Raw genomic sequence first — 12040 nt, forward strand, 5'->3', positions numbered from 1 at the left:
TGATGTTATGGAAAAATTCGAATGAATGTTTTAGTCAACCCAATAGTTATCTTTGTTTCTTGATTTTTATGTAGTCTCTGTGTCTTTCATGCTGCTTTTTAAATTAAACAGTACATAAACATTTTCCATATTTATAAAGCTCATAATCATCATTTTTATTTTGTTTTTTGTCAACAACAGAAATTTATTTCTCATGGTCCGTGGGCTGGAAGTCTGAAGTCAGGGTCCCAGTGTGGTTGGGTTTTGGAAACAGTGCTGTGGTGGTGCGGCTGGCCAGCTTCTCGTTGTCACCTCAGAAAGACAGCGAGGCAGCTCTCCAGCCTCTTCTGATAACAGCACTATTCCCGTTCGTTATAGTCCAAGTCTCAAATCTGTCCACGACTACTGAAAAAACTGTACCTCTGACTATACAAACCTTTGTCGGCAAAGCGATGTCTCTGCTTTTTAGTACCTAAGTTGAACCATAGAAAAGGCTGAGCATTGAAGAATTGATGCTTTTGAATTGTAGTGTTGGAGAAGACTCTTGAAAGTCCCTTGGACAGCAAGGAGATCAAACCAGTCCATCCTAAAGGAAATAAACCCTGAATATTCATTCAAGGATGCTGAAGCTGAAGCTCTAATACTTTGGCCACCTGATGTAATGGGCTGACTCACTGGAAGAGACCCTGATTCTGGGAAAGACTGAGGACAGGAGGAGAAGAGGGTGACATTGAATGAGATGGTTTGATGGCATTGTTGACTCAGTGGACATGAGTTTGAGCAAACTCGGAGAGATAGTAAAGGATAGGGAAGCCTGGCATGCTGCAGTCCATGGGGTTATAAAGAGTTGGACACGACCTAGTGACTGAACAACAACAATCCCAGTCTTGAGAGCTTCACTCTCAGGATCTTTGAGTGGCTCCACCCAAAGGCCCCATCTCCAAATATAATCACATTGTGGATTAGATTTTATCATATGAATTTTGTAGGATGCACTCACTCTATAACAGCATCTAAGTAGGTGCTAAGGAAGAATTGTATCCTCTTATAACTGCCTCACATCACCTGTTAATGAGCTAAGTAGAGAGTGCCCGTTATCTGAGAAGGAGCTCACTCTGAGGAGCTCCTCAGAGCTCTGTATGAGGTGGGGTAGCAGAAAAGGGAGAGATGCTTCTGAGATTCTCTGGGTGATGGAGATCAAAGCCTTCACTTTTGGAAGCCTGTCAAAATAGCTGAAGCTGTGACTCTCCAACTTCACTTATGATGATAGTGTAATAAGTTCCTGCTGAAGAGCTACAAGGATTGAAAAAAAAAAAAAAAACTGTTTATGGAAAGGGGCCAGACAGACTCCCAGGAAGTCAGGCAACATGGCTATCAAGCAAGAGTTAAGCATTTTCAACCTCTCTGCTCCACAGGTCAGGTTAAAATTCCAACACCCCTGACTTTAGATTAAATTTCATCTATCCCAAAGGAACCTCGGTCCATAGTTCATCAGGCACTCTATCTATCAGATCTAGTCCTTTAAATCTATTTCTCACTTCCACTGTATAGTCATAAGGGATTTGATTTAGGTCATACCTGAATGGTCCAGTGGTTTTCCTTACTTTCTTCAATTTAAGTCTGAATTTGGCAATAAGGAGCTCATAATCTGAGTCACAGTCAGCTCCTGGTCTTGTTTTTGCTGACTGTGTAGAGTTTCTCCATCTTTGGCTGCAAAGAATATAATCAATCTGATTTCGGTGTTGGCCATCTGGTGATGTCCATGTGTAGAGTCTTCTCTTGTGTTGTTGGAAGAGGGTGTTTGCTATGACCAGTGCATTCTCTTGGACCAACCTAGATAGCATATTGAAAAGCAGAGACATTACTTTGCCAACAAAGGTCCGTCTAGTCAATGCTATGGTTTTTCCAGTGGTCATATATGGATGCAAGAGTTGGACTGTGAAGAAAGCTGAGTGCCAAAGAATTGATGCTTTTGAACTGTGGTGTTGGAGAAGACTCTTGAGAGTCCCTTGGACTGCAAGGAGATCCAACCAGTCCATCCTAAAGGAAATCAGTCCTGAATATTCATTGGAAGGACTGATGTTGAAGCTGAAACTCCAATACTCAGGCCACCTGATGCGAAGAACTGACTCTTCGGAAAAGACCCTGATGCTGGGAAAGATTGAAGGCAGGAGGAGAAGGGGACAACAGAGGGTGAGATGGTTGGATGGCACAGCGACTCAATGGACATGAGTTTGAGTAAGCTCTGGGAGTTGGTGATGGACAGGAAAGCCTGGTGTGCTGCAGTCCATGGGGTCACAAAGAGTTGGACATGACTGAGTGACTGGACTGAACTGAACTGAGCTCAGGTACTAAATCTTAACCCTTTTAGACATATTGTCTACCTGGGCCGACTCTTAATAAATATTGTGAAATAATACAGTGTTTTACTCTGCCTAGTAAAAGCTTTTTCACAATTTGTATATTTATAGCCAGTTGGTATTTTTCCTGTAGTGCCAATTAGTATTTCATTTTTATTGTGTGTCTCAGCATCTTCCAGTAACTTGTCAGTGGTAAGAAGCAGAATTTGGTTTCCATTGTAACAAATTAGCACAAACCTGTGAAACAGCTGCTGCTTATTATTTCAGAAAGCTACTTCCAATTGACAAATCTCATGCCACATAGTGTCTTTTCTTTCAGAAGATAATCAGGTGCATTTTTTTTTCCTTTTGTGGAAGAAAAATGATAAAAATGAAGTAATGGTAGGGAGTAGGCCTCCTTGTTTGTGAGGTAGGTACCAAGGGAAATTGCATATTCTTTACTGTGGGAATTTCATCATTCCCAGCAGCCCAAATATGTGAATCTGGAAATCCCAACTTTCCACTCCTTTCAGTTTCTCTTTTGAATGTCTGTGGGTAATGAAATGAAAGGTGATTCATTCTTTCAACAAACCCTAAAAACTGTATGTCTGGCCCTGTGCTAAGATTTGGAGCTAAAAAGATGACATGGTCCTGAAAACTAAAAGCTTCCAGTGTTGGAGCTTACAACCAGATAGAGGATCTCATAAATCTTCCCCCTGCCTCTTTTTTTGTTGATTCCATGGGCTGAACACCATTTGACATCCTAAAGAGCAGGATCCTAATGAAGCAACCAAAAACACCAGAAGCAATTAAATTTAAAGTGAAAGCACTTAGTACTGAGAATGACATAGCATCAATTTTCTGGTGTTCTTGAAAAAAGTGCATAACCTGAATGTAGTCATCAGGGAATAACAGAAAAAGCTAAACTGAGAGACAATCTATACAATACTTGCTAACTACCCTTCAAAAATATCAATAAAGATGAAAGAAAACAAGATGTTTTTAAAAAAAAACTGAGGACAATTAATAGGCACTTTTTTTTAACCTAGCATTATTGAGATTCATTCAAATATATCAGTACTACATTCATTTTTACTACTCATAGTATTCTATCCAGTGAATAAACAATTTATCCATTTGCTGAAGGAAATTAAAGAGTTTCTAGTTTTCTCATTAATTTTTGTTGTTTAGTTGCAAGCCATGCTGTGAAGGTATTTCTTGTACATGTCTGCTAAGATAGAGGTCCCCCACCTTGGGCTGCACAGCAGGAGGTGGGTGGCAGGTGAATGAGCGAAGTTTCATCTGTATTTACAGCTGCTCCCCATCCCTCGCATTACCACCTGAGCTCTGCCCCCTGTCAGGTCAGGGGCAGCATTAGGTTCTCACAGGGGCGTGAACCTTAACCCTAAAGTCAAGGCAGAATATCCTGAGATTGCTACAAAATAGAAATAAAGAGCACCAGAAATGTAATGTGCTTAAATCATACTGAAATCATCCCCCACCCCTGGTCCATGGAAAACTTGTCTTCCATGAAAACAGTGTCTGGTGTGGAAATAGTTACAGACTGCTGTCATAAGATATATAAGAGTTCCTCCTTATACTTAGGAATGAAACACTAAACCGTGTTATTTACATATGTTTCACTTTATTAGTGAAAATAAAACGAATGCAAAAATAGTTTCCAAAGTACTTGTAGCAATTTATTTTCCCACCAACAGAGCTTTCCATTTCTGTTTCCATTGCTCTACATTCTCACTTACACTTGGTATCATTAAACTTTTCATTTGTAGCCATTAGATGGGTATGTAGTATGTCACTGGAGTTTACTTTGGATTTTCCTGATTACTAATGAAATTGAGTATCTTTCCATTTTTGTATTGATAATTGGAATTTCTTTTATGAAGTGCCCATTAAAGTCTTTCCAGTTTTCTGCTGGGTTGTTGTATTGGTCTTTTTCCTATTGATGCAATGGCATTCTTTATACAGTCCACATAGTAACCCTTTCTTGTTTATATGTGTAGCAAATATCTTCTGCCGTTTTGTGACTTTTAGTTTCCTTCTCTTTATAGTGCCTTTGGATGAATATTAACTTAATTTTAAGACGATTTTAGTCAGTCTTTTCCTTTATTGTTTTTACATTGTACGTTTGGGAAATTCTTTCTACACCAATAGCTTATTCTGTCTCTTTCAGAGTATTCTCTGTCAATTTTGGCCTTTTACGTTTAGGTCTTTAATCTAGTTGAATTGAATTTTTATATTTGGTTTGGTTTTTATATTTGGCATAAGGTAAGGGATCTGACTTTATTCTTTTTCATAGAGAAAATAAGTTGGCACAGGGTTATTTGTTAAAAAGCTGGACTCCTCATGCTGATTTGAAATTCCACCTCTGACATTTAGCAGATGTCCATATTTATGTGTCTGGGCTCTCCATGGTTTTCTTTTGGTCTGTCTATATCTCCACACCAATACCACCCTGTTTTAATAAAAAATGTTTTATAATGCTTGATATATGAGAGGCCCAGTCCTCCCACATTTCCCTTGGCTGTTCATAAGTCATTGCACTACCATATATATTTTATATTCAGCTTTTGAAGTTCCACCAAAAAAGACAATATTTTAAGAGGAATTATACATCCATTTTAGGAGAATTGAAATATTTATGATATTGAGGCCTCCCATCCATAAACATGGTGTATTCTTCCATTTATTTGAATCTTTTTCAATGTTTTAAATAAATTTTTATAATTTTCTCCAGAAGGACCTTATACATTTTTATTAGCTTATACATTTATTCTTGTACATTTGTTGTTTAGGTACTCTATATTTTTTGAAGTTATTGTAAATTATATTTTTTAAGTATCATTTTCTGGTGAATAGAAAGACTGATTTTGTGTACTGACTTTACATACATACAGGCAACCTCGATCCACTCCCTAATTTTAATAATTTATATTATTTTGGGTTCTCTATATTCTCAATCATAGCATTTCCCAATAAGGATATTATTTTTTCTTCCTTTCCAATTCTTATACTTCAAGTATAGTTTCTTGCCTTATTCCACTGATAGGTCTTCTATTAATAATACAGTGTGGAAAGGTGTTCTTTTGTTGTTGTTTTGTTTAATGTTTTTGTTTCTGATTGTAAAAAGATTTTTTCAATGTTTCTTCGTTAGTATTTCTGAAGCTTTTAAAATAATCATATTTTTTCAATGAGCTCTTATTGTGGTAAATTATATTCGTAAATTTACTAATATTAAACCAGTATTACATTCCTGGGATACAACCATCTTGGTCATGATGGGTTATTCTTTTTATACATTTCTGAGTTTTTGTTAAGATTTTGTTAAGATTTTTATATATTTGTTCATAGATGAGATTAGGCCTATACTTATCCTATCTTGTACTGCCATTGTCAAATTTTAATATCAAATTTATGTAAACCTTATAAAAAGAGTTGAGGGACAAAGAATTCCTTCTTCTTCTATGAAAATGGAAGTGTTGGTCACTCAGTCATACCTGATTCTCTGCAACTCCATGGACTGCAACCTCCAGGCTCCTCTGTCCAGGAGATTTCACAGGCAAGAATACTGAAGTGGGTTGCCATTCCACTGAATTGAACTGAACTGAAAAAAAGTCTTGCCATAGGGTTATTAGAGTTTCCAATCTGGAAGAACCTATGTTTAGCTTTTTTGATCTGTACTAATTTGTATTCTAATTCAGTATTTCTAGTGTTATTTTAACAATTTCCTTTCACCTAATTCTTTAGATTTATTTTAGGAATCTTTTCCTGATTTCTTAAAATAAATGATTAGCTCATTAAATTTCAATCTTTTTTTTTAAACACTAAGGGTTAAAATTTCCCTCTAAGTCAGTTCAGGTTTAATTGAATTTTAGTCAATTCAGGACTAAAAATGTTCATGTCCTGTGACCTTGTTAACCTATTTCTGGGATACTATCCACAAGAAATAAGTAGATGAAAAAAATTAGCCAGTAGATTAAAAGTTTTATACACATAGATAAAAGCACACTGCATATTTATGATGGTGAAAAAAATAAAAACAAACGTGGATTCCAACAATAGAAGAGTGGTTAAGTAGCTATGACACAGCTGCATGATAGCATATTATGCAGTCATTAGAATCATCTATAAAGAATTTGTGATAACACTGTAAGGTTATTATCATCAGATCAGATCAGATCAGTCATTCAGTCATGTCCAGCTGTTTGCGACCCCATGAATCGCAGCACGCCAGGCCTCCCTGTCCATCACCAATTCCCGGAGGTTACCCAAACTCATGTCCATCAAGTCGGTGATGCCATCCAGCCATCTCATCCTCTGTCATCCCCTTCTCCTCTTGCCCCCAGTCCCTCCCAGCATCAGAGTCTTTTCCAATGAGTCAACTCTTCGCATGAGGTGGCCAAAGTACTGGAGTCTCAGCTTTAGCATCATTCCTTCCAAAGAAATCCCAGGGCTGATCTCCTTCAGAATGGACTGGTTGGATCTCCTTGCAGTCCAAGGGACTCTCAAGAGTCTTCTCCAACACCACAGTTCAAATGCATCAATTCTTCAGCGCTCAGCCTTCACTATGATTTCAATTACTATAAAAACAACTATAGAAAAAATTCTAAAAGGAAGTCACTCTAAATAGTAACATTAGTTGGTGAAATTTGGATTTCCCCCTTCAATTCCAATTTTTTGTGTTTTCCATATTTCCTGCAATATCCATATATATATTTTTATAATTAGACAGGGAAAATAAAGCTACAGACTAACAATAGATTGTTAACTAGTATTTGGTTGTGTATAATTAGTCTTTCACTCCATATCATTTAATTTTCGGCTGCACTGGGTCTGCATTGCTACCTGTAGGTTTCTCTAGTTGAGGTGAGCAGGAGCTCCTGTCCACTTGCGTGCTGGCTCCTCACTGTGGTGGCTTCTCCTGTTGCAGAGTGCAGGCTCTAGGGCACACGGCATCAGTATTTGTGGCAAGTGGGCTCTGGAGGAGAGGCCCAGCTGTTGTGGCACATGAGATTAGTTGGGCCACTAAGTTGTGTACACTGTGGCATGTGGCAGGGGATTGCCAACCACTGGACCACCAGAGAAGTCCCCCATTTTATTGTTTACTTCACATTTTAAAACATCAAAGTATAAAGCCATTTAAAATATGAGATATAAATCTCTAAAGTGGAAATTAATGTTTCAAATAGATGCGTTATTGCAGTTTATGTCTCACAGGTAAAGTATTGATGGAAGGGAACCAGTGCATTGCTTCCGTGGTTTCCAGTCATCTAAGCCCCTGGACTAAACCAATAGACACTGGATCCTTCAGCCCACATATGACAGAGTTGCCAAGGAAACGAAGACGGAGTGATTCAGACCCATCGCAGTAAGTGAATTTGCTCCTGTAACCCCAGGAAATCTTCAACCCTAGGGAAAAAAGAAAAATATTACATTTTAAACATTATTAAAACCTTTAGTTTCTTTTTATTTTTTTAATTGAAGTGTAGTTGATTTATAATTTTGTGTTGGTGTCTGGTGTATAGCTAAGTGATTCAGTTATACATATACATATATATTCTTTGCTATTATGGTTTAATATATGGATGTTAAGTACTTGTGCTGACCTGTACAATACGACCTTGTTGTTTATCCATTCTAGGTTGTCTATAATAGTTTGCATCTGCTAGTCCCAAATTCTCAATTCTCAATTGGCAACTGCAAGTCTGTTCTCTATGGCTGTGAGTCTGTTTCTGTTTTGTAGATACATTCACTTGTGTCATATTTACATTCCACATATAAGTGGTATCATGTGGTATTTGTCTTTTTCTTTATGACTTACTTTGCTAGTATGATCATCACTAGGTCCATCCATGTGTCATATCAGCAGGATGCATTATTTCATTCTTTTTTATCCCTGAGTAATATTCTATTGTATGTGTGTGTGTATATATATATATATATATATATATATATATATATATATCTTCTTTAGAAAAAGATTATTTTAAAATTATTGTTTTAAATTCATGGTAATTAAAAATTTGGACAGGGTAGATTACTTAACCACCCAGCTGCTACCTCTGTCATTGACTGATCCAACTCTTATGGTTATTAGCTATCCAAGGAGGTCAGCTGGGATCCGAAAGACATAGGAACTTGAGGTTAATTTGCTTAACAGTTAAGATATTTGCCTTTCTAATTGAAATACTTAACCTTGAGGAAAACATCTTGCATGTTTGGCTGAAAATAATCACAACTTGCTTCTTGATTTACTCATCATTTATGTAACAACCAACCCTTGGTTATCTGTGGCAACTTTAATCAATTAAAACTCTTGTTTTCCATGTTTATTAAGCTAAGTAGATAATAAAATCAATGTTGAGAATACTTTCTATCTCCTTGTTCATTTTGTTGCCTAATGCAGCTTGCAGTCTCAAATAGTCTTTAATGATCTCCCCAAACATAGGGTTTTTATAGTGAAAATAATAGGGCAAGATAAATATAACAATCTAGAGCAATTCATTTTAAGCTGGTACTTTCTTTACATGAACATGAAAGTTGATGACCATTCTTCATCATGAATGACTGGAAAAGTCCTGAGTAGGGGACAAGATGAGGATGTAATGAAATATCCAACTCTTTTTAACTCAGTTCTTCCTAGTACACTTTATAATTTAGCTTTAGTTTCCAAGATGGCAGAATCAGTGTTATTCAAATGTAAGGACCAACACACTTCCCAAGCCACATATAAAATGTATATGAAGATTGTATACATAAAAGTATATAAAGATTATATACTGTTTTTGATTGTCTGTATCCTCTTAGTCTCTTCCAACAAAGTGGATGATTATAAATAACTACAGTTGACCTTCCTCAACTGTAGTTATAGGAAAGCCTTCCTCAGCGATCAATGCAAAGAAATAGAGGTAAACAATAGAATGGGAAAGACTAGAGATCTCAAGAAAATTAGAGATACCAAGGGAACATTTCATGCAAAGATGGGCTCGATAAAGGACAGAAATGGTATGGACCTAACAGAAGCAGAAGATATTAAGAAGAGGTGGCAAGAATACATAGAAGAACTGTACAAAAAATATCTTCACAACCAAGATAATCACGATGGTGTGATCACTCACCTAGAGCCAGACATCCTGGAATGTGAAGTCAAGTGGGCCTTAGAAAGCATCACTATGAACAAGGCTAGTGGAGGTGATGGAATTCCAGTTGAGCTATTTCAAATCCTGAAAGATGATGCTGTGAAAGTGCTGCAGTCAATATGCCAGCAAATTTGGAAAACTCAGCAGTGGCCACAGGACTGGAAAAGGTCAGTTTTCATTCCAGTCCCAAAGAAAGGCAATACCAAAGAATGCTCAAACTGCTGCACAATTGTACTCATCTCACCCGCTAGTAAAGTAATGCTCAAAATTCTCCGAGCCAGGCTTCAGCAATACATGAACCATGAACTTCCAGATGTTCAAGCTGGTTTTAGAAAAGGCAGAGGAACCAGAGATCAAATTGCCAACATCCTCTGGATCATAGAGAAAGCAAGAGAGTTCCAGAAAAACATCTATTTCTGCCTTATTGACTATGCCAAAGCCTTTGACTGTGTGGATCACAATAAACTGTGGAAAATTCTGAAAGAGATGGGAATACCAGACCACCTGACCTGCCTCTTGAGAAATTTGAATGCAGGTCAGGAAGCAACAGTTAGGACTGGACAGGGAACAACAGACTGGTTCCAAATAGGAAAAGAAGTACATCAAGGCTGTATATTGTCACCCTGTTTATTTAACTTATATGCAGAGTACATCATGAGAAATGCTGGGCTGGAAGAAGCACAAGCTGGAATCAAGATTGCTGGGAGAAATATCAATCATCTCAAATATGCAGATGACACCACCCTTATGGCAGAAAGTGAAGAGGAACTAAAAAGTCTCTTGATGAAAGTGAAAGTAGAGAGTGAAAAAGTTGGCTTAAAGCTCAACTTTCAGAAAAAGAAGATCATGGCATCTTGTCCCATCACTTCATGGGAAATAGATGGGGAAACAGTGGAAACCGTGTCAGACTTTATTTTTGGGGGCTCCAAAATCACTGCAGATGGTGATTGTAGCCATGAAATTAAAAACGCTTACTCCTTGGAAGGAAGGTTATGACCAACCTAGACAGCATATTCAAAAGCAGAGACATTACTTTGCCAACAAAGATCCATCTAGTCAAGGCTATGGTTTTTCCAGTGGTCATGTATGGATGTGAGAGTTGCACTGTGAAGAAAGCTGAGTGCCAAAGAATTGATGCTTTTGAACTGTGGTGTTGGAGAAGACTCTTGAGAGTCCCTTGGACTGCAAGGAGATCCAACCAGTCCATTCTGAAGGAGATCAGCCCTGGGATTTCTTTGGAAGGAATGATGTTAAAGCTGAAACTGCAGTACTTTGGCCATCTCATGCGAAGAGTTGACTCATTGGAATAGACTATGATGCTGGGAGGGATTGGGGGCAGGAGGAGAAGGGGATGACAGAGGATGAGATGGCTGGATGGCATCACTGACTCGATGGACGTGAGTCTGGGTGAACTCCGGGAGTTGGTGATGGACAGGGAGGCCTGGCGTGCTGCAATTCATGGGGTCGCAAAGAGTTGGATATGACTGAGCGACTGAACTGAACTGAACAGTTGATCAAGTGACAGTCTACCTAGAACTGTTTGCTGTTCTACATCCTTAATTATCAGGTGGTAGTCCCATTCCCAGGTGGCTCTGGGCTTCCCAGGTGGTCCTAGTGGTAAAAGAACCTGCCTGCCAGTGCAGGAGACGTAAGAGATGCAGGTTTGATCCCTGGGTCAGGAAGATCCCCTGGAGAAGGAAATGGCAACCCACTCCAGTATTCTTGGAGCCTGGAGAATCCCATGGACAGAGGGACCAGTGGGCTATGGTCCATAGCATCGCAGAGTCAGATATGACTAGAGAGACTTAGCATGCATACAGTCCTCATTCACTTTGAGCTAGAAATGACTGTTAGTCCTTTTTATTTTCTTCTTTTTTCTTTAGAATCATAAGTACCATTGTTCTTTCTTAATATTTAAATAAGAATATGACTTTCAAGTGAGACTAGAGTCACACAATAGAATTTGTGTCACACATGTCCCAAGGGGCCATGGTGAGACCTTACAGTGGTTTTGAGAGTGAATGGAAAAATGAGAGCAGTGACAAGGGAAATACTAGAAATATCAGTTCAATATCAGTTCAATTCAGTCACTCAGTTGTGTTTGACTCTTTGCAACTCCATGGACTGCAGCATGCCAGGCTTCCCTGTCCATCAGCAATACCGGGAGCTTGCTCAAACTCATGTCCATTGAGTTGGTGATGACATCCAGCCAACTTATCCTCTGTTGTCCTCTTCTCCTCCTACCTTCAATCATTACCAGCATCAAGGTCTTTTCTAATGAGTCAGTTCTTCATATCAAGTGGCCAAAGTATTGGAGTTTCAGCTTCAGCATCAATCCTTCCAATGAATATTCAGGGTGGATTTCCTTTAGGATTGACTGGTTGCATCTCCTGTCCAAGGGACTCTCAAGAGTCTTCTCCAACACCACAGTTCAAAAGCATCAATTCTTTGGTGCTCACCTTTCTTTCGTGGTCCAACTCTCACATCCATGCATGACTACTGGAACAAACCATAGCTTTGACTATATGAACCTTTGTCGGCAAAGTCTCTGCTTTTTAATACAGT

General features: G+C 38.4%; 1 protein-coding gene across 2 annotated transcripts in view; it reads left to right on the plus strand.

Moving 5' to 3' along the window:
• ARNTL2 (aryl hydrocarbon receptor nuclear translocator like 2) overlaps positions 1 to 12040 on the plus strand; it is a 96053-nt gene that overhangs the window by 22508 nt on the left and 61505 nt on the right. For both annotated transcript variants that reach the window (XM_027541589.1, XM_027541588.1), the window contains exon 2: positions 7554 to 7704. In XM_027541589.1, coding sequence (XP_027397390.1) covers positions 7554 to 7704 — 151 coding nt within the window. The remainder of the gene's footprint in view (positions 1 to 7553; positions 7705 to 12040) is intronic.

Source organism: Bos indicus x Bos taurus, chromosome 5 (genome assembly GCF_003369695.1).
Source record: "Bos indicus x Bos taurus breed Angus x Brahman F1 hybrid chromosome 5, Bos_hybrid_MaternalHap_v2.0, whole genome shotgun sequence".
Lineage (NCBI taxonomy): Eukaryota > Metazoa > Chordata > Mammalia > Artiodactyla > Bovidae > Bos > Bos indicus x Bos taurus.